At 40.6% G+C, this 24,460-nt stretch overlaps 1 protein-coding gene across 1 annotated transcript in view; it reads left to right on the forward strand.

The window, feature by feature from the left end:
• Positions 1 to 468: 468 nt before the first annotated feature.
• The window catches only part of ptprq (protein tyrosine phosphatase receptor type Q), a 140,886-nt gene continuing 116,894 nt past the window's right edge, over positions 469 to 24,460 (forward strand). Inside the window, 7 exon segments of the mRNA XM_034175490.1 lie at positions 469 to 505; positions 1,472 to 1,516; positions 1,519 to 1,608; positions 5,832 to 6,043; positions 19,457 to 19,583; positions 21,318 to 21,426; positions 23,066 to 23,180. Coding sequence (XP_034031381.1) covers positions 469 to 505; positions 1,472 to 1,516; positions 1,519 to 1,608; positions 5,832 to 6,043; positions 19,457 to 19,583; positions 21,318 to 21,426; positions 23,066 to 23,180 — 735 coding nt within the window.

Below are 24,460 nucleotides of genomic sequence, written 5' to 3' on the forward strand. Positions count from 1 at the left end.
AATTAGGAAATTCTGCACATTGTTTTTGTGTACTTTTTATTATTGGGATTTATTCTTTTATTATTAATATATTTTGTTTAGTGCTTTGAATCCTGATAAAGTGCTATATAAATAGTCATTAGAATGATTATTTATAGCGAATGTGTGATTTTTTTTTGGCATGTAAGTCACACAAGAGTAAAAGTTGCAGGACCTCCCAAATTAGAAAAATACTGCGACTTATACTCCGGAAAAAATATTAAATAAATTAATTCAGTTGCTTGCTGTAGGTGAGCAAGATGGAAAATGTATCAGAGTGGTGTGTTTGTTGACTGGACTCAATAACAACATCAATTTCTGTAGATGTCTCTGCAAAAACTACAACACTGGCAACCTCACTAATATATAAAGAGTAAAACATATCACAGACAAAAGTAAATGATTTGTTCAAGTCAGTAAGATTTGTGATATTACTGTTCAAAAGTCATGATGGAGGACGCCATGATTGTAGTTCTTAAGACGTCAAGTCGAAATCAAATCGAAGCACTGCCCAAGTCTCCGAGCAAAAAAATCCAACCTGACCACATGTTCAAATAATTTTTTCAGAGTTGGAGCTCATAATTTACAACTTTGTGATATGTCGTGAATAGTGCTTTAGTTCCAAAGACATGCAGTCATTGCCTTTGGTCACTCGTTAGTATCCCGGTGTTGCCGACCGAACGGTCCCACTAAAAATCAGTCCGCCCTGCCATCACTGTGCATGCATCATCAGCTGCGGTTCACTGATTATCACCTCGTTTCTGCTTAAAACTGCACTCCAGTCATCATCTATCTCAGGGACAGATATCTGAATCTTTTATGCAACAATCATTTTTACATAAATTCAGCATTATTTCATCATAAAAGACGGAGGAAGCGATCAGAGCGTTGAAGCTACACGAGCTGCTAGCTGATGCGTTCACTGCGCGTCGGTCATTTCAAAGCGTCACTGAGTATCGCCTTGTGTCTGCTTAAAACTGACTTTAGAATGATTTAAGAGGTTTTATCTTGTCATCTGATGGTTAATAATCACATTAATCCATTTGATCACTTTGGGTGAAGAGACTCCGTCTCAGACAAGCTGCTGAGCTCCGAAATGACGCATGCGCAGTGGAGGCAGGGCAGACAAATTTTTAGGGGCGGACCGTTCGGTCTGCGACACCGGTCTCGGAACCTTTCAGCCTCTGAGATTGGGAGACACCTGGGAAGAGCTTATGCCATCATGACGCATTTGCAAAGCCAAGATCTTTGCAGGAGAATGAAGGTCCAAGTCTTTATGGGAGAGGCTTCCTGTCTTACTTACTATCATGAAAGAGAGGATGTAATTGTTTTTACATTTTTTTTAATTCAATTTGCCACAGTTGGTTATATTTGAATTTTTTTTTATTGCTGTTTACATGAAACCATGAGGAGTTGCTTTTTCCTCCTGTGTTGTGATTTTAATTTGCTTCAGTTCCTTCTGTCCCTGCATTAATATCCTTTGACCTGGTTCAGGTCACGCAGAGCTTCACTGGAGTGACATTTCATTGTTGGACTCAGTCATCTATTCAGATTCTGAGATGTACCTCCAGTACCAAGAGGAGAGACAAGGTGAAAGAGAAAACAGAAGCAGGAAGTGGCCCGGGACCTCATTAGCTCAGGGGAAAAGGAGCCAGAAGAGTTTTCAAAAACTTGTAAAGGTCCCCATTTCTAGTTCTTGCAGAGGGGTCACTGTGGCCGGTCTGTCTCTGGGGATTGTCTACTACTTCACGCTTCAAGCTTCTCACCCTACTGGGTTCACCAGGACGCTGGTACAAACACCAACTGCCAAAACAGTTGTTCATATGTCACACACATAAAACACAACAACAAGCTAACAAATCCTATTTCAAAAGTTTTCCTTCCATTTCTGACAGGACCTCCCCTCCTCCATAAAATACCACGCTTGGGCCTGCTACAGTCAGTCGTATCAGCATCCACTGGAGTTAGGACAGTAGCAATACAATAAATAGGTAATAATGTAACTGTAAAGATAAAGGTGAAGCTTGTGCTTTGCCAACTGAACAAAGAAAATTGATAATGAAATTACCAAGCAATGACTTTATTGTGGTTCATTTAAAAAAAAAATTACTAATTGCGAAATGATAAACCACATTTGTAAATTTGTAGATGTACTTCTTGGTACATAACAACACAAAGTTCCTAGTAACCACTTGAAAATGTTTGAAATACTGCAGAAAAACTGATTTTTATCAGAAGACATTATGTATTTTATAATATATTTTTTAATGTGAACAGTGGTTAAACATGTATTATTTAACTATAAATATTGAATATTTAGCTGGTTTTCATTATTTAAAGTTATGATTGCAATATATATTTTATGACTTCTAAGACTTCTGTTTATTATTGTTGTCAGTATTGCTTTTATTATTTTTAATAATAATAATAATAATAATAATATAATTTATTATTATTAATATCATTCTTATTATTATTACTATTATTATTATTCATATTGGTACTTGTTTATCCCTCACTTTATGTGCAATTGTACACATAAAGTCCTGTACTTGGGTTCAAACACACAACTTTACTGTAAGGTGACTGCCAACCGCTTTACCTTGTGTTCCATGTACATTTAGATGTGTTGTTAATTTTAAAGCAGCAGATTTGCTGAAGTGTATCTTCTGTTTCTCAGAGAAGATAGGAAACTCTGGATGGGAGAATTTAATGAGAATGTTCTTGCCCAGTGGAATGACTAATAAACTGCCTAAAGCAAAAACAGTGATCATCAGCAGAATTCTTCAAATATATATTTGTGGTAACCGTGGAATACACGTATGTTTACAAATCAAACACTTTTGCATGCAAGAGTGTGACCTCTTCCTCTCTGACTGATGCCGCTGCTGTAAGAATAGTAAAGAATCTGGTAGTTAACTCGGGTTCTTGTTTGAACGGTGCCCTGCAGGTGCAGAGGGTTTTCAATCAGAGCGCCGGGTTTTCTGGCCTGACTCCAGGGATGCTCTACAACCTTTCAGTGCAGACAGAGAAAGAATATTTCACAGACAGCTCCCCTGTCACTGTCAACATCACTGCACTCGTTTTTCTGCACGTTGCTCTGTCTCTCCTATCGACTCACTCAGTTTTATAGGTGCCAGCTCCCAGCCTGGTGGACGCGTCTCTTTTCAATGAAACCACATCTTCTGTAGCCATCACGTGGTGTAAAGCTTTGAAAGACCATGAATGAACCATTGGCTTCAGCAGATGACACTGTTTCAAAATGATCTAAATGCTAAAAGATACATTTGCATTAGGAAATGGTGCTGTTTCCAAATGCCTGAAATAACAAGCAAACTGCTTCCAACAATTGTTCCCAGTGCCAAAGTGAATGAAACAATGAATGAAGCAATTGCTTCAGATAAGTCTTCACTGTTTTGGAATACCCAAAATTCTAAATAATGCCATTTCTTTGGAAAATGATACTGTTTTGAAATACATGGAATAATAAGCAAACTGTATCAGATTGTGTCAAAATGATCTAGACATTTGTGTTTGTCACCTAGAGACCACCACCAGGACAGGTGCAGGCATACAGTGTAGGACATACACTTCTGGCTACACTGTAGATGCCATCAACATCTAATAACAATTATGAAAATAATAGTGGAGGAACAGTTTGATGAATAAATTAAAGGTGCCTACAGTTTGTGTTCTTTAGCTTAGGTCTGAAGCACAAGGCAAATTATAGCTCAGTGGGAAAGGAGCTGGCCTGCCAATATGTAGACCTGGGTTCGAATTCTGCTCATGGTACATGTCTCTGTCCTTGGACAAGACACTTAATCTACATGGTCTCAGTCCACCCAACTGAAAATGGGTAACAATCTCAGATGGGAAAGTAACCTGTGCTGGACTGGTATCCCTTCCAAAGAGAGTCATAAACCCTCATCCACTTGATGCTGCAGAATCTGGAGATAAGCAGTGGACTAATGGTCATGGGGCCTATAGGACTTACTTCTCTGAACACATAAAGCTTTTAGCCACAAATAACTCACCGATGTGATACAAAAAACTCTGTTGCTTTAAATCTCTTGTTCTGGCATCACAATCAAACAAAAATCCAGTGAATTAACTCAACTCATGAGAGAGTATTAACAGCGACCACAATCAACAAAATAAATAGCTGATAAGTAGTCAATAAGAAGGCATCCTGTTGTTAAGCTCTGACGTAACGCATCACGTGATAAATCTGTTTCTGGGTCCAAACAAAACAACGTCGACAATTGTAGTGAAACTACTACTTCTACTAAAATGTGATTTTTTTAATGCTTTTATTCACATTAATAAGAGACTGCATCCATGAGACCCTGAAAACTTGTGAAAACAAATATTACAAATAATCTGTGTCTGCTGCGTTTAACCTGCGTGGAATTTAATAAACACAAGCCGAATTTTAGACATCTTATATATTACTCTGGAACAAAAAGGACAAACACTGTTGTAAAAGACAATAAGCAGGATGTTAAAGAGCAAACTTCACTTTCCCCCCGAACAACATGAACAGGAAGCGATCGCGGCTCACAACAACTCCCACTGAAAATAATGGAGGAACGACCTGAGCTTCTGGCATTTTTACATAAAACTAACACAATAACACTGTCTAAAAACAGCCTGATCGGAGCGTCTCAGTGCAGTTCTCAATGTTAATGACAGCACACCTTTTTTGTTTGGACCTGGAAGTTGAAAATCACATGATGTGTTACATCACACTTAACAACCGGATAAGGGGACAGATAAAGTTTAATAGACACGCGACTGTTTATCATTCAGTTTGTGAATGGTATAAACTGTACATGTTAATACAGGTGTGTGCGTGTGTGTGTTTTAAATTCTGTCTCGCCCCATTTTTCATGTCACCATATCAGACTTCACCTCCTCTGAAAAATGTGTGCTCGCGATCTGAAATTCTTTACATACTTTCTTCCTCTGTAAATTCCAGTTCCTGTACGGGACAAGGTGTGCACGTGGTTTTGGTGCATGCACATCATTTGTGAATGAGGCCTCATGTGTGGGCCTTCAAGCCTTAATGTTTGCTTAATGTTGAATTTGAAACCCTGCCATATTTAAGTGTAAAATGTATGTTTCAAACAATCTGATGATGTGACTTAACCTCTGGATGGATTGATGTTTGTGTAATTTGTGACGTATGTGCTTGCACACAAATTATTCCCCCAAAAATATTTTAAAACCAAAATAGGCCAGACACGTCAGGTTTGTTCCTCACCCGCTGTTGCCTAGCAACTATTGTCGCCATAGTGCAGCTTCTGTTACCAGCCCTTTAAAGATGTATGACCTCCTCAGAGCTGAGGCCAGGAAGAATGACCACGCACATATTACATCTGCACCGTGCACACCTACGGGCAAACAAACCAATGACACGCTGTTGTTACATGAGCAGCAAAAGTGCAAAAGCCTCAGTTTTTGATCACATCCCGTACTTGAACAAGGAACTGGGTTTTATGAATCCCTGATTGGAGCTCTTCTGGTTTCTTCTTGTTTTTCTCTCAGTTGGTTTTCTGCCTGTTGTCAGTACAGAGGAATTAGTGGCTCCGGGTGTTGCTACGGAGTACAAGCTATGAAATCAGGGATTTGATCCCAAGATCAGACTATACAATTTCAGCATCCAGAGTGTTCTTGGCTCAGATACAAGTCCAGCAGTCCACAGAGAGTTCACCACACGTAAGACGTGCACTCTTGCAGCTCCAAGCTCATCAGTGAATAAATTAAAATGAATGATTGCACTGTGAAGTTCAGCTGTTAACCACCTCCTCCAGGCCCTGCAGGAGTGTGTGCCCTTCATTTGCTCAGCGTGAACTCTACCTCTGTCTCTGTGAGCTGGGACTGGGCGTTTGGAAACTTTGACTTCCACACAGTCTCTGTGGCCAACACCTCAGTCACGTGCACGTTCTCCATACCCAAGGAGGAGCAGGATGCCGTGGCTACAGGGCTGCAAGGCGACTGCAACTACAACGTGAGCGCTGAGCGGGTGAGAGGGGTGACACCGGGCCATGCGGCCTTTCTCACTGTGACCACAGGTAGATGCCGCGCTGGTTGACACTTCAATCAATCAATCAATCAATTTTTTTATATAGCGCCAAATCACAACAAACAGTTGCCCCAAGGCGCTTTATATTGTAAGGCAAGGCCATACAATAATTATGTAAAACCCCAACGGTCAAAAACGACCCCCTGTGAGCAAGCACTTGGCTACAGTGGGAAGGAAAAACTCCCTTTTAACAGGAAGAAACCTCCAGCAGAACCAGGCCCAGGGAGGGGCAGTCCTCTGCTGGGACTGGTTGGGGCTGAGGGAGAGAACCAGGAAAAAGACATGCTGTGGAGGGGAGCAGAGATCGATCACTAATGATTAAATGCAGAGTGGTGCATACAGAGCAAAAAGAGAAAGAAACAGTGCATCATGGGAACCCCCCAGCAGTCTACGTCTATAGCAGCATAACTAAGGGATGGTTCAGGGTCACCCGATCCAGCCCTAACTATAAGCTTTAGCAAAAAGGAAAGTTTTAAGCCTAATCTTAAAAGTAGAGAGGGTGTCTGTCTCCCTGATCTGAATTAGGAGCTGGTTCCACAGGAGAGGAGCCTGAAAGCTGAAGGCTCTGCCTCCCATTCTACTCTTACAAACCCTAGGAACTACAAGTAAGCCTGCAGTCTGAGAGCGAAGCGCTCTATTGGGGTGATATGGTACTACGAGGTCCCTAAGATAAGATGGGACCTGATTATTCAAAACCTTATAAGTAAGAAGAAGAATTTTAAATTCTATTCTAGAATTAACAGGAAGCCAATGAAGAGAGGCCAATATGGGTGAGATATGCTCTCTCCTTCTAGTCCCCGTCAGTACTCTAGCTGCAGCATTTTGAATTAACTGAAGGCTTTTTAGGGAACTTTTAGGACAACCTGATAATAATGAATTACAATAGTCCAGCCTAGAGGAAATAAATGCATGAATTAGTTTTTCAGCATCACTCTGAGACAAGACCTTTCTGATTTTAGAGATATTGCGTAAATGCAAAAAAGCAGTCCTACATATTTGTTTAATATGCGCTTTGAATGACATATCCTGATCAAAAATGACTCCAAGATTTCTCACAGTATTACTAGAGGTCAGGGCAATGCCATCCACAGTAAGGATCTGGTTAGACACCATGTTTCTAAGATTTGTGGGGCCAAGTACAATAACTTCAGTTTTATCTGAGTTTAAAAGCAGGAAATTAGAGGTCATCCATGTCTTTATGTCTGTAAGACAATCCTGCAGTTTAGCTAATTGGTGTGTGTCCTCTGGCTTCATGGATAGATAAAGCTGGGTATCATCTGCGTAACAATGAAAATTTAAGCAATACCGTCTAATAATACTGCCTAAGGGAAGCATGTATAAAGTGAATAAAATTGGTCCTAGCACAGAACCTTGTGGAACTCCATAATTAACTTTAGTCTGTGAAGAAGATTCCCCATTTACATGAACAAATTGTAATCTATTAGACAAATATGATTCAAACCACCGCAGCGCAGTGCCTTTAATACCTATGGCATGCTCTAATCTCTGTAATAAAATTTTATGGTCAACAGTATCAAAAGCAGCACTGAGGTCTAACAGAACAAGCACAGAGATGAGTCCACTGTCCGAGGCCATAAGAAGATCATTTGTAACCTTCACTAATGCTGTTTCTGTACTATGATGAATTCTAAAACCTGACTGAAACTCTTCAAATAGACCATTCCTCTGCAGATGATCAGTTAGCTGTTTTACAACTACCCTTTCAAGAATTTTTGAGAGAAAAGGAAGGTTGGAGATTGGCCTATAATTAGCTAAGATAGCTGGGTCAAGTGACGGCTTTTTAAGTAATGGTTTAATTACTGCCACCTTAAAAGCCTGTGGTACATAGCCAACTAACAAAGATAGATTGATCATATTTAAAATCGAAGCATTAAATAATGGTAGGGCTTCCTTGAGCAGCCTGGTAGGAATGGGATCTAATAAACATGTTGATGGTTTGGATGAAGTAACTAATGAAAATAACTCAGACAGAACAATCGGAGAGAAAGAGTCTAACCAAATACCGGCATCACTGAAAGCAGCCAAAGATAACGATACGTCTTTGGGATGGTTATGAGTAATTTTTTCTCTAATAGTTAAAATTTTGTTAGCAAAGAAAGTCATGAAGTCATTACTAGTTAAAGTTAATGGAATACTCAGCTCAATAGAGCTCTGACTCTTTGTCAGCCTGGCTACAGTGCTGAAAAGAAACCTGGGGTTGTTCTTATTTTCTTCAATTAGTGATGAGTAGAAAGATGTCCTAGCTTTACGGAGGGCTTTTTTATAGAGCAACAGACTCTTTTTCCAGGCTAAGTGAAGATCTTCTAAGTTAGTGAGACGCCATTTCCTCTCCAACTTACGGGTTATCTGCTTTAAGCTACGAGTTTGTGAGTTATACCACAGAGTCAGGCACTTCTGATTTAAAGCTCTCTTTTTTAGAGGAGCTACAGCATCCAAAGTTGTCTTCAATGAGGATGTAAAACTACTGACGAGATACTCTATCTCACTTACAGAGTTTAGGTAGCTACTCTGCACTGTGTTGGTATATGGCATTAGAGAACATAAAGAAGGAATCATATCCTTAAACCTAGATACAGCGCTTTCTGAAAGACTTCTAGTGTAATGAAACTTATTCCCCACTGCTGGGTAGTCCATCAGAGTAAATGTAAATGTTATTAAGAAATGATCAGACAGAAGGGAGTTTTCAGGGAATACTGATAAGTCTTCTATTTCCATACCACAAGTCAGAACAAGATCTAAGATATGATTAAAGTGGTGGGTGGACTCATTTACTTTTTGAGCAAAGCCAATAGAGTCTAATAATAGATTAAATGCAGTGTTGAGGCTGTCATTCTCAGCATCTGTGTAGATGTTAAAATCGCCCACTATAATTATCTTATCTGAGCTAAGCACTAAGTCAGACAAAAGGTCTGAAAATTCACAGAGAAACTCACAGTAACGACCAGGTGGACGATAGATAATAACAATTAACACTTAATTACGCCACCCTGATTGTCTCTTTGTTTCTCGAGTTACCCAAAGGTTCATGTCTCCATTTCTCTCTTCTGTGTCTTTCACGAGTACCAGCCCATGTGCAAGGCCTGTACGTCAGGAATGTGTCACCACATGGATTCTCACTATACTTGGAACAGGTGGTACAACGGTGTGTGGATCTGTACCAAGGGAACCTGCTGCCTAATCATAGACAAGTCAAAGTGCATGCTGGATGGAGGCGTCCATGTACATAATTACAGAGCAAACTTGAATTAAACACACAGTTATCCATGTCAAATTTAAACACACATCAACATCAGTAAAAAGAAGGCCTGATATTTTGCCGTTGTTGTCTTGACACTGAGTTAGGACACAAAACAAATCCACACTGCATACAGTCAGGTTCATAAGTATTTGGACAGTGACACAAATTTTGTAATTTTGCCTCTTTATCACCACCATGTACATGACAGAATGAAGAGATGCTTGTAGTGCAGACTTTTAAGGAGTTTAACAAAGATATTACATCAATGAATCAAGAATTACAGCAGTTATGGAGTAAATAATGTACATCCAGAAAGTATTCACAGCGCTGCACTTTTTCCGCATTTTTTATGTTACAACCTTATTCCAAAATGGATGAAATTCATTTTTTTCCTCAAAATTCTACACACACAATACCCCATAATACCCCATGGTGCTTTGAAGGTCCCAATGAGCACAGTGGCCTCCATCATCCATAAATGGAAGAAGTTCAGATCCACTAGAACACTTCCTACAGCTGGCCGCCCATCTAAACTGAGCGATTGGGAGAGAAGGGCCTTAGTCAGGAAAGTGACCAAGAACCCAATGGTCAATCTGTCAGCGCTCCAGCATTCCTCTGTGGAGAGAGGAGAACCTTCCAGAAGGGCAACCATCTCTGCATCAATCCACCAATCAGGCCTGTATGGTAGAGTGGGCAGATGGAAGCCACTCCTTAGTAAAAGGCACATGGCAGCCCGCCTGGAGTTTGCCCAAAGCCACCCAAAGGACTCTCAGACCATGAGAAACAAAATTCCCTGGTCTGATGAGACAAAGATTGCACTCTGAGGCTTGACTCTCAGGTGTCATGTTTGGAGGAAAACAGGCATCATCCCTACAGTGAAGCATGGTTGTGGCAGCATCATGCTGTAGGGATGTTTTTCAGCAGCAAGAACTGGGAGACTAGTCAGGATTGAGGGAAAAATGACTGCAGAAATGTACAGAGACATCCTGGATGAAAACCTGCTCCAGAGCGCTCTTGACTTCAGACTGGGGTAACAGTTCATAAATCAGCAGTACAATGACCCTAAGCACACAGCCAAGATATCAAAGGAGTGGCTTCAGGACAACTCTGTGAATGTCCTTGAGTGGTCCAGCCAGAGCCCAGACCTAAATCTGATTGAACATCTCTGGAGAGATCTGAAATGGCTGTGCACCGATGCTTCTTGTCCAACCTAATGGACCTTGAGAGTTTCTGCAAAGAGGAATGGGCAAAACTGCCAAAGATAGGTGTCCCAAGCTTGTGGCATCATATTCAATAAGGCTTGAGGCTGTAATTGCTGACAAAGGTGCATCAACAAAGTGTTGAGCAAAGGGTGTGAATACTTAAGTACACGTGATTTCTTAGGTTTTTTTTATAAACTTGCAAAATAAAAAACAAACAAACCTTTTTTCATGTTGTCATTATAGTGTTGTGAGTTCTGGATGCACTGTAAAGTGCTTTGTAAATTAATTAATTATTATTATACATCATCAATTTTCCAGACAGTTTTCTTCACTGCAACCATGTCTTGAATTTCATTCACACCACTTATTAATAAACCGTGGCAGCCCAGTGGTAGACAAGCAGCAGGGTGTACCCTGTCACTCTTCCTATGAATGCTGGAATAGGCTCCAGTGTCACACCCCCACATGACTCTTAACTAGGATAAGTGGTTTCAGAAAATGGATGGATTGGATGATGAAAATGGATGATGGTATTTTATGGTAAATCTGCCTGGAGTAGACAGTTCAACCATGAAAACTCAGGTGGCAAGATAAAGTTAAAGGTTTTAATTCATTGTGATAATGTACAGAATGAAGCTGTGATAATGTACAGTGTGCAGGACCATGTCGCACTTAGATCCTGCTGTCAGAAGAAGGTAGGGGTGGAGCCTATCCCTGTACATCAGACAGAGACCGATTATGGATGGCGGGGTGGAGGAGGTAGCGTCCCAGTGTGTGAACTGCAGGCAGCAGAGAGGTGAGTTAGAACTGATATTTTAAAGAATGTCCAACCCCTATCAGAGTGGATTACCTACTCCAAGGAGGGAATGTGGTCTTGCCCCAAGTGAAGGAGTTGAAGTACCTCTGGGTCTTGAACACGAGTGAGGGGACAATGGAACATGAGATTGGCCGGAGTATTGGCGCAGCAGGGGCGGAATTGCATTCGCTCTGCCGTAGTGTTGTGACGAAAAGCAAGCTGAGCCAAAAGGTGAAGTTCTCGATATACTGGTCAATCTTCGTTCCTACTCTCACCTATGGTCTTGAGGGTGGGATTATGACCGAAAAAACTAGATTGCAGGTACAAGCAGCCGAAATGGGTTTCCTTAGGAGGGTGGCTGGTGTTTCCCTTAGAAATAGGGTGAGAAGCTCAGTCATCTGTGGGGAGCTTGGAGTAGAGCCACTGCTCCTTTGCGTTGAAAGGAGCCAGCTGAGGTGGTTCAGGCATCTGGTAAGGATGTCCCCTGGGCGCCTCCCTAGGGAGGTGTTCCAGGCACGTTCATCTGGGAGGAGACCCTGGGGAAGACCCAGGACTAGGTGGAAAGATTATATCTCCACACTGGTCTGGGAATGCCTCGGGATCCCAGTCAGAGTTAGTTAATGTGGCCCAGGAAAGAGAAGTCTGGGGTCCCCTGCTTGAGCTGTTGCCCCCGCGACCCGATCCTGAATAAGCGGCTGAAGGTAAGTGATGAGACATGAGATTTTAAAGAATGTCCCTTTTCCCGTTGGACCACCTGCTTCCTATTATAGATTATGGCTGTTATTGATTATATGATTCCAAATAAATACTATTGATTTTGAAAAATTTATAGGTGTCTGTGAATGTGATAGGAGAATACACACAGTGTAATTTTTGGCTGTTGCATCACAAATTTTAAAGCATCATGTTGGAGTGGATGAGAGAAGGATTTTCTCATAAAGAAGCACATACAGTAGTGTTCAGAATAATAGTAGTGCTATGTGACTAAAAAGATTAATCCAGGTTTTGAGCATATTTCTTATCGTTACATGGGAAACGAGGTACCAGTAGATTCTCACAAATCCGACAAGACCAAGCATTCATGATATGCACACTCTTAAGGCTATGAAATTGGGCTATTAGTAAAAAAAAGTAGAAAAGGGGGTGTTCACAATAATAGTAGTATCTGCTGTTGACGCTACAAACTCAAAACTATTATGTTCAAACTGCTTTTTTAGCAATTCTGTGAATCACTAAACTAGTATTTAGTTGTATAACCACAGTTTTTCATGATTTCTGCACATCTGCGAGGCATGAAGTCAACCAACTTGTGGCACCTTTCAGCTGTTATTCCACTCCAAGATTCTTTAACAACATTCCACAATTCATTCACATTTCTTGGTTTTGCTTTCTTGCTTTTCTTGCATATATCCATCCCCTGACTTAAGTCAGGGGATGGATATATGCACAGGTGATGGATACATGGATACATGAAAAATATTTTAACAATCATGCTAATTAGTTTGTCCAGTTACTTAACAGCTCTGGAAATTAAGGAAATGTGTATAAAAAAATGGCTGAAAGTCCGAAATGGTTAATGAAATATTTTTGTTGAATCCCTTGAATTAAAGCTGAAAGTCTATTTTCAATTCAATTTAATCAACTTATAAAGCACCAAATCACAAAAAAAACGATCTCAAGGCACTTCACACAGAAGAGTTCAATATATACATAGAAAAAAACTACACTACAAGCACAAAAAAAGTGTTACTGCCCAAATACCTAGGGATCAGAATGTAGATTCATGCATTGCTTCTCCTCCCGCTGGACTAAACTCCGCCCCAGACCGGCTCCTCCCGGCTGCCAGGTGCCAGATAACCCCCAAGTGTAACCCTACACAGCACACAGACACAAACACAGAGCACAGAGTTGAGTAATAGATCTCATTATTTATTAAGTTGGCATCATGAGCTCAACCCTGAATCATTCATTTGCTTCAGCAGCTCTCTCTAGAGAGCATGAGAGACCAGAGCGGGGGTTTTAACCTTGCGCCCATAACTGGACCCACGACCTGCTAACCACTAAAATTTTGGAATACCTCAAGACGAACATCCTTCTCCATTGATTGCCTGGATAGTTAGCTCTCTCACCTTGACTCACACCACTCACCAGCTAGATATTCTCACTCAGATCAGCAGAAAACCCAGAAACCCGTATCTGTATACTAGCATTGTGTGCAACCTGGCGAGGCCTCTTTTAATCTGTCCTGCTGCATCTGAACCAAAGGTGTTCCTGCTGACTCGGTATGGCCCTCTCATTTATTCTGCTGCTCACATTATGCTTGGGAAAGTCAAAGGCACAGGTAAGAATTCATCACTTACATTGTGGGTCTCTTGCACACAAAGTCAGTCAGAGCTCTATTGAGCCAAGTATTCCTTTAACTTTAACTAGTAATGACTTCATGACTTTCTTTGCTAATAAAATTTTAACTATTAGAGAAAGAATTACTCATAACCATCCCAAAGACTTATCGTTATCTTTGGCTGCTTTCAGTGATGCCGGTATTTGGTTAGACTCTTTCTCTCAGATTGTTCTGTCTGAGTTATTTTCATTAGTTACTTCATCCAAACCATCAACATGTCTATTAGACCCCATTCCTACCAGGCTGCTCAAGGAAGCCCTACCATTATTTAATGCTTCGATCTTAAATATGATCAATCTATATTAGTTGGCTATGTACTACAGGCTTTTAAGGTGGCAGTAATTAAACCATTACTTAAAAAGCCATCACTTGACCCAGCTATCTTAGCTAATTATAGGCCAATCTCCAACCTTCCTTTTCTCTCAAAAATTCTTGAAAGGGTAGTTGTTAAACAGCTAACTGATCATCTGCAGAGGAATGGTCTATTTGAAGAGTTTCAGTCAGGTTTTAGAATTCATCATAGTACAGAAACAGCATTAGTGAAGGTTACAAATTATCTTCTTATGGCCTCAGACAGTGGACTCATCTCTGTGCTTGTTCTGTTAGACCTTAGTGCTGCTTTTGATACTGTTGACCATAAAATTTTATTACAGAGATTAGAGCATGCCATAGGTATTAAAGGCACTGCGCTGCGGTGGTTTGAATTATATTTATCTAATAGATTACAATTTGTTCATGTAAATGGGGAATCTTCTTCACAGACTAAGGTTAATTATGGAGTTCCACAAGGTTCTGTGCTAGGACCAATTTTATTTACTTTATACATGCTTCCCTTAGGCAGTATTTTTAGACGGCATTGCTTAAATTTTCATTGTTACGCAGATGATACCCAGCTTTATCTATCCATGAAGCCGGAGGACACACACCAATTAGCTAAACTGCAGGATTGTCTTACAGACATAAGGACATGGATGACCTCTAATTTCCTGCTTTTAAACTCAGATAAAACTAAAGTTATTGTACTTGGCCCCACAAATCTTAGAAACATGGTGTCTAACCAGATCCTTACTCTGGATGGCATTACCCTGACCTCTAGTAATACTGTGAGAAATCTTGGAGTCATTTTTGATCAGGATATGTCATTCAAAGCGCATATTAAACAAATATGTAAGACTGCTTTTTTGCATTTACGCAATATCTCTAAAATTAGAAAGGTCTTGTCTCAGAGTGATGCTGAAAAACTAATTCATGCATTTATTTCCTCTAGGCTGGACTATTGTAATTCATTATTATCAGGTTGTCCTAAAAGTTCCCTGAAAAGCCTTCAGTTAATTCAAAATGCTGCAGCTAGAGTACTGACGGGGACTAGAAGGAGAGAGCATATCTCACCCATATTGGCCTCTCTTCATTGGCTTCCTGTTAATTCTAGAATAGAATTTAAAATTATTCTTCTTACTTATAAGGTTTTGAATAGTCAGGTCCCATCTTATCTTAGGGACCTCATAGTACTATATCACCCCAATAGAGCGCTTCGCTCTCAGACTGCAGGCTTACTTGTAGTTCCTAGGGTTTGTAAGAGTAGAATGGGAGGCAGAGCCTTCAGCTTTCAGGCTCCTCTCCTGTGGAACCAGCTCCCAATTCGGATCAGGGAGACAGACACCCTCTCTACTTTTAAGATTAGGCTTAAAACTTTCCTTTTTGCTAAAGCTTATAGTTAGGGCTGGATCGGGTGACCCTGAACCATCCCTTAGTTATGCTGCTATAGACTTAGACTGCTGGGGGGTTCCCATAATGCATTGAGTGTTTCTTTCTCTTTTTGCTCTGTATGCACCATTCTGCATTTAATCATTAGTGATTGATCTCTGCTCCCCTCCACAGCATGTCTTTTTCCTGGTTCTCAGCCCCAACCAGTCCCAGCAGAAGACTGCCCCTCTCTGAGCCTGGTTCTGCTGGAGGTTTCTTCCTGTTAAAAGGGAGTTTTTCCTTCCCACTGTTGCCAAGTGCTTGCTCACAGGGGGTCGTTTTGACCGTTGGGGTTTTTCCGTAATTATTGTATGGCTTTGCCTTACAATATAAAGCGCCTTGGGGCAACTGTTTGTTGTGATTTGGCGCTATATAAATAAAATTGATTTGAATTGACAAAGATGTTAATATGCTCAGATGAAGAATTTATGTATCTGTTTATGTGGTGACTTTATCCTATATTTACATGTAAAGCGAATGCATGTGCAATGCATGCATGCAAATGTAGCATCGCACACTCCAATAAACAAAGACTGTGTGTGTATTATTTTTCCAGTTATCATTAGAAGTGTGTATGGGTGCAAGAAGCTAAGAAATGTGTTGTTGATAGCTGGTCAGTGTCATGTCACTCTGACAGTTTTACCTCAGACACATAAATGAACTGTATAGTATATTCTATATTTCCATCTGATGCAGATGCTGAGAGCGGTTTACAATGATGTGCCATATTCACACACACACACACACACACACACACACACACACACACACACACACACACACACACACACACACACACACACACACACACACACACACACACACACACACACACACACACACACACACACACACACACATCAGCATGCTGCCATGCAAAGCACTGAACTGCACACCGGCAGCAACTTTAGGAGTAAGGGCCATGCCCAAGGCCTTGTCTGAGGGACCTTTGTGATTTTCCTGTATGAATGGAAAATACATCAGGGATCTTCCTGTCTTGAGACCAGTGCTTTGGCTGACATTTGTTTGTTTTGTATGATGGCAGAGTTGGCTTCTGTGGCCGTGTTACTGTACATTTTGAATACATTCCTGCCTGTTACAGGGAGTACTCGAAAAGTAATTAACCATTTCTTTTGATTCTTGGTGAAGATATTGCTTGCTATAAGAGAAGGAGCTTATTAAATTTTGCTGATGATTTCAATCCAGATCTATATTAATATTTCATTTGAAAGACAGCAATACTGCCTTCTGAGCTGCTTACATCATGACAGGTCAACTGCAAACTGTTTTCCTCCTTCCGTTCTCGGGGGAACCTGGAGATGTTGCTTTAAAGCCTAAATAAACCTGCATTAGAATAACCAAGTACTCAAAATGTACCCTTGTTATCGCTCAGAAGATGATATAAATCACATACAGGGCACGAGAGGTCACTTGATTAGCTTGATGAAAGTTATGTGAATGAAATGCTGTGGCCCTGACAGTTGCCAGATCGCAAACCATTTGAACACCTGCCGTCTTGTTTCAGTGTTCTCCACCACTATCGTCTAAACACCCAATGAGGGAATGCACTTCAAAAGAATGTCATTCAGATGAGGTACCCTAAGTCACTGCACCCTGAGTCCTGACCACAGATAAGAAATCAGTGTTGCATCAGAATAAACAATTTTGCTAAACCAAATATGCAGATCACAAATTGCAAAATGCGTAAATAAGAGAGAGAGTGGTGGGATGGTAGGTTTGCAAGGAGTAGGGAAAGGGTGAACGGCTTAAAGGGAAAGTTTCAAGACAGTGGTGACACCAGTTTTGCTGTATGGTTAAGAGGAAGAGGTGTTAACAGACACGTGGCGAAGTGAATGATGCTGTGATTTTCCTTGGTCGGGACAAAGATGGACGGGATTAGGAATGAACATATCCGAGGGATAGTACAGGTAGGGTGGATTGGAGAGAAAGTGAAAGTGGAGAGTAAAGTTATTTGAGGTTGTGCACAGGAGTGATAGGGTGTATATCAGGAGACGGATGCTGAGGATGGAGCTGCCAGGTGGTTTCTGGATGTGGTAAGGGTGGACATCATGCCCCGATGTATCTGTATCAGCACGTCCGGGCTGATACAGATACATCGGGCATGATGCTGGACATAATACATAAACAGACATGTGATAACATATACTTATTATATGGCTACAAAATTACACACGCTCTGATTGGCTGATTTCCAGTCTGATATTTTACCATATTAGACTGTTACCATGACACTCAGTCCAGATTGCGTATCACATTTGCGAAAATGTTTACAATTTTCACGGTGCAAAATAAAACAAAACAAAAAGCAAACAAAGAAAATGGAGGAATTAACAGCAAATGAGCTCGAAGTGGACATGCAAAATGCAATTAAGACCAAGATGAAAACATAGCTTCAAACAGTCAAGAACAGATTGAAAACCTGTTACAAACCAGAAAGCTAAAAACACGGCTAAAAAAATCCAAGTCGGACATGGACATACTCCATAAATATCTAACATCGGAAAAAACACACACCAGCTAATGACGTTGACAATCTAGCAAGTTCTTCATGGAGGCAAAGAAAGTGAACAGGTCTGATTACAGCTGCTTTCATATTCAGGTGATAACATAAGTTTTGCGTGTTCATATATATATATATATATATATATATATATATATATATATATATATATATATATATATATATATAATAGCAATATAATAAACAAATTATTAACCTCGCTTGCTCAGTCTGTATGAGAATATCAGACTGAGGTGTTGACAGTACCAAGGGTTGGCGAGGTCCGTCCAAAAAACACCTCGGAAAACACCTCAGTCTGATATTTTCCCGTACAGACCGAGCAAGTAAAGTTAATAATCCTTAGTAGCGACCCCTACTGGAAGCCAGCACAGTCTCAGACCCAAGTCGTCCCACTTTGATGTCATGTAGTGGTCTAACACCTTATTAAGACACTTTATGTTGGTTTTTCTTTAATTTTTTTTATATGGTGCTGCTGCCTGTAGTCAGTCAGTCCTGGTGCTGCAACAACCATAATCTTTATTTTTATAGCATTTTAATTTTGATGTGTTAACAAGATGGACAATCATATACTTCATTAAAAGATACAGCATTTTCAGTGTTATATTAAAACAGGAAACTTGAGCTTTAATCCGTTTTGCCCCACTGGCAACAATTGTTGCCGAAGAGTATCACTGTCATTTTCTACTCACAATAATAAAAAAAAATCTCAAAGGTACTAATGCAACTTTTTCCACTTCACAAACAAACAAACAAACAAACAAACAAAAATCACAAAAATTATTCACATTTACCTGATTAAAAGTGGATAACACTCACTCTAAATAGTCCATCTTCTCTCTGCCCATCTTTTCTCATCTTTAAAGATAAAACAACTTCCAGTTTATCCTTGTCGCTATGACAGGTGGTAAAAGTTGCAAACTTAAAATTTTTAAGAGCAGGTCACAGTGCACGATTGTTGCGCTCGCAGCCAGCAGTGGTGGAAAATAATATAACATCCAATTTACTGTCTGCTAAATACAGGCAACATGTGAATGCAGCATGACTTCAAATGTGAATGCAATATTTCTACAAATAAACAGTCCACACACAAAAACATGACATTGTTTTTTTTTTGGTGTGAGTTTATTTGCTTTATGAGATTGCTTTTAAGAAATCTGTCAGTGCACCCTGATGGCAAATACTGCAGGCACCCTCACAAACAAACAGACTGATGAATGAAAATTTGCATTTAGCCATTATTACGCACAAAAATGTGCAGGCTTTCAAATGGCTTTTCCACAAAAACAGATCATCTGGCAGAAAACAGGTGCTCTAATGTTGAGTATAGTTTAAGGGGATGCTCCAAATGGATGAAATCTAATAGTATGTTATTACTGTGCTTGCGACATGTGTGGTGTGTATTGTAATCAGGTGTCTGTGTTCCAGGGTAACGTGGTGAATCTAATTCCGGGAACACAGCACACAGTATTCGTCACAGCAAAGTCATCCTCCAACATCAGCCCTGCAGTCAGCCGCATGATCAGTACTCAGCAGAAGGGTAAAGTCCATTTAAACTTTCTGTTTTTCTGCACTTATAGGCCTTGTTGTTGGTGTTGTGGTGGTGTCCATGTACAGTCAGGCGCTCTTCTGCCCTCTGCTGTTTAAGTCAGTCCTTGTCGAGAACATTCGGATCACTGAAGAAAAGCTGAGTACAGTAAATGTGTGTGTGTGGGTTGTCCTCTTAGGTAACTTTAGCCTGAGCTTTTGAATTGCAGGATGAATGGCTCTGCAGTGAATGTCAGTGAAATGCCACCGCTGTGTGAGGCTGTATTCATCCATTTGTTCTGAAACATGCGCTCACAGACTCACTGTAAGACAGACAACACTGTCCTTCAAAAGTCCTTAGATTTGCTGGAGCTGCCATTAAGCAAGAGAGAAAAATGCAGAGTTTCTGCTGTATTGCATTGTTTAAGCTTCCGTCACACTTAGCATGAACAGGTACGAATGAGGCCGAATCAGATAAATGGGAAAAAAGCCAAACTTTGAGGTGCAGTCGGGAGGGACAGACATCCGGACAGCCATGTACGAATGCAGTTCAAATACCCAGAATGTGTGCCCACATTTGACGTGCAGCAGCTCCTGAATCCAGGTCAAATGCATGTGGAACACAGTATGATTATCCAGAATGCAGGTCGAATGCGGCCAGAACACAGCACAAATCCCCACAATGCCGACAGAATGCAGCAGAAATATGCAGAATACACCTTGAATGCTGCACGTGTGCGGTCCGTTCATCACCCAAGGTCTGGGTGGAAGGCAAGCAAGGGGAGGGGCATGGCAGAGCGAGCGTTGTGGTCCTCTCTTTTGAAGACCTGTTGTGTCTCACTGCTGGATTTCGAAAGACTCATGAACCGATTACATGTAAACCAGGGTCCCCTGACTATCACATCACTGTAGTGCATTTGATACACTACATGTGATCAGATTATTACAATCATCAGATCACCGATGTTCACACCCACAGCCGTTACTGCTGGTAATAGCCACCAGTCCGCGGTGCATTGCAGCAAACCCATGATCAAGGGACCCTGGCTTACATACATCAAGCCATATATTGGATAAAATACATAAACCAGAGGAGAGGCAAGGCAGGTCCTGACATTAAAGCATTGTACAGCGCTGCACCCCCCCCCCCCCCCCCCCCCAGTTGCACACACCCTTGTTCTCTCTCTCTTGCTCGCCAGGAAATTTTAATTTGGTCTGCATTCATGCTCATTCGGGCCTCCAGTGTGACAGGGGTATTACATTGTTGTCAAACATGGCCGAGGCCCCCATCAGCTACAAGAGACAGAGGCAAAGCGACCAGCTGCCATTCATTTTCAATCAGAGTAGTGGCTTACAGAGACAAGTGGTGGCAATACCACCAGCTAGGTGGAGCCAAAATAAACAAGAAGTCTATTTTGTGCAAATGTTAAGTGATGCGACATGGTGACTCCAAGTCTGAGTGGAGGCAACATTGGTTGGTTGTTGGTTTTATTTATAATTATTTATTCTAAAGTTCATGTTTACACTGTAAAAATAAATAAATAAAGCCTCAGTTACATTTGTTCTGCATAAGGGTTTGATCATGAAATGTTAAGAATGATTGCCATTTTTTTAAGTATTGCAAATTTTAACACCCTAATATTGGCGTTGCCCCCCCCGCCAAAAAAAAAATCATATTGGTTGTGCTGTATTTTTTCGACTAGGTGTTTGTGTTCTTCACACAAAGACCTGCCCTCTTGTTTTTCAGTGCCCTCTGCTCCTTTTGGTGTACAAGGAGACCCAGTGGGTTCCAATGGTATTATGCTGTCCTGGTACATGTCAACGGACGCTGTTGATATTACTGACTACGTCATCAGGTCTTTCTTTGTTGCTTCTCCTATTCCTTTTTTTCTTTCTTTTTTGTGTGTTAGAAAATATGCAATTCAGGTATTTGCAGCATTATGCAAATGTTTTAGGCACCTTCAAATTTCACAAAAAATTTAGGATTTGTCCCCTCTCAACCAGAGTGAAACAAAAAATAAGTACATTTTTAAATGTGCAAGTCTTCCTGTTTCAACAAAAATTGTAAAATGAAATGGTAATTCTGAAGTTACAAACTTCACTTTCATGAGACAAAAAAAAAAAAAAAAAGATTTCTGCATGGGTGTATTTCCTGTAACATGACAACACAAAAACAGCCTGTAAATTTATGTTGTTGTTTTAGATAAAATATGGTCACATATTTTACTTGCTTATATTTTATTATCAATAGGGGAAGGTGGGACACAGTGGATCAGACATGTTTTGTGGCAGCATGTTTAATGGCACATTATACATAGGTTTATGTCATTCTATTGTGGATTTGATATAGCAAGTTATTGTTTATAAGACTGTGTTTTCTATTTCTCCCCATGTGCATTTTACAGGTGTTTAAAATCGATTTTAAGATTTTTCATTCACTGTGCCCTGGACACTAATTCACGGGGTGCAGTGAATCAGTGTCCGTAGCACAGCGACTCAACTTATAATATAATGACAAAACACATGATTATAAAGATTTCTTCAAAATTATTAAATATATGCTGATGCATATACAAACTATAATCCAGTAAACCAGCTATGTAATGTGTGAGTGTCTTATATAGTGATATAAGTCCTTTAGAAACTATTATAAATACAACTGTCATAATTTCTGTTCAAACATGAAAACAGTTGTTTATATACACAAATTATGGAAATAATTCATGGAAAAAATAAATGTATAAGCTTCAACAAGTAATATTTGTCATCCACTTGATACTGGGGCTTAGTAAATCACTTTCTAGACTGATTCACTGTGCCCCAATTCACTGTGCCCCGGGTGCATGTGACACACATGAGTCATGTTATCAAATAGCTGATAGTCTGGAGAAGACATAACACATGCTCATCAGTTGGATGGGGTAGTCTTCTAACTAATAACAATTTTTTGGGCCACCTTTCCTCTGTTGTGAGAAATAAATACAATGACAACCACAAAATTTACATTTGATAGGAAACAACTAACTTCACTTACCACTTAGTTTTACCCTTAAAGTATCCAAAAACAAAACATTAATTTATAAGGGGGATGTCTTTATGCATAAAAATATGGCATAACTGCTGCAAATATACATGTAGTTTTGCAGATATTCACTGATTCACTGTGCCCTGTGATTCACTGTGCCCCGGTTTCCCCTATATAATATTTGATTTGTAGAATATTTTTTTAATTTGTACAGGCCTAAAACATTTACACACTTCTGTATAACAGCAGCAGCAGCAACAACAAGAATAACAAATCAAAATGCATTTACTTCAATAGAGGAAAAACTCAAATATGTGTATGTGTTTGCATGACTCTGTCTTTCAAATTTGTTCGACAGTTTTGCAACAGAGTTCAACAAAAACACACAATGCCCTTACTAATTCTCCAGTGTGTTTAAGTTTAGTGAGATGTAAGCTGATCTGATATGAACGTTTAATCTCGTCTTGTAGGTACAAGGAGGTGTGTCCTTACCCCGACTCCGCATTCACACAGGTGTTGAAGTTCCTGGATATACCAGAGACCCTGCTGTCAGACTTCACTTCAGGGTCGACCTACCTAATCCAGGTAATGTTCACATTCATGGAGTTCTGTCTTGAATTTGTGTGTATTATTGTGAGGATCCCACAGTCTGGCACAGTTTTCTTCATCTGGCTGAATAGGGGTAATTGATCCTGGTTGCATTATTAATCAGGTAAACAGATCTATGGATCAGCCACGGCTCTTTCCACTGCCTGTTGTCACTGAGCTTGAATGTGCCCACGCTTATTAGTTTCCAGAATTCATTAACCCCCTCTGACCTTCATAGAATGTGAGGTTGATACACACAGTGATTATAAGTGTGTGTGTGTGTGTGTGTGTGTGTGTGTGTGTGTGTGTGTGTGTGTGTGTGTGTGTGTGTGTGTGTGTGTGTGTGTGTGTGTATGAGTGAGTGAATGTATGTGTCATATTACTGCATTTCATGTCTACCTGTGTGTACTCAGCACAATGGCAGCACCTCATTATTTCATCTAAAAATGATATATCTGACGTGCGGTGGAAAACCTCATGTCTGGTCCCTGTGGCCAAGAAGAAGAACCCCAACACATGTAATGACTACAGACCTGTGGCCCTAACATTAGATGTTATGAAGTCACTTGAGAGGCTCGTCCTGAAGCACTTCTGCACAGTCGTGGAACCATCGCTGGACCCCTGCAGTTTGAGTACCAGCCCAACAGGGGAGCGGAGGATGCCATCATCTTCATGCTGCACAGAGCTTACTCTCTCCTGAAGAAGGCAGGCAGCACTGTAAGAGTCACATGCTGTGACTTCTCCAGTGTGTTTAGAACCATCCAGCCTGACTTTCTCAGTGATAAGCTACGTTACATTAAGGTGGAGACTTCACTGGTGGCCTGGGTTACCAACTACCTCACAAGCCACCCACAATATGTGAGGTTTCAGGACATTACATCTGACACCATCAAGAGCAACACAGCAGCACCAAAGGGGATGGTCCTGTCTCCCTTCTTGTTCACACTCTACACCTCGGACTTCAGGTTCTGGTCACAGTCCTGCCACCTGCAGAAGTTTTTGGACAACTCTGCCATTGTGGGCTGCATCAGCAGTTACCAGGAGACTGGGTACAGGAGTGTGGTGGAGAGGTTTGTGGAGTGGTGTGGACTCAACCACTTGCAGTTCAACGTATCTAAGATGAAGGAGCTGGTGGTGGACTTCAGAAGACGAAAAGCCTGTTCCATCAATGGAACAGAAGTGAACATTGTGGACCACTACAAGTACCTGGGTGTCCACATAGACAACAAACTGGACTGGACTGTAAACACAGATGCTGTGTATAAGAACGGCCAGAG

This window comes from Thalassophryne amazonica, chromosome 8 (assembly GCF_902500255.1).
Source record: "Thalassophryne amazonica chromosome 8, fThaAma1.1, whole genome shotgun sequence".
Lineage (NCBI taxonomy): Eukaryota > Metazoa > Chordata > Actinopteri > Batrachoidiformes > Batrachoididae > Thalassophryne > Thalassophryne amazonica.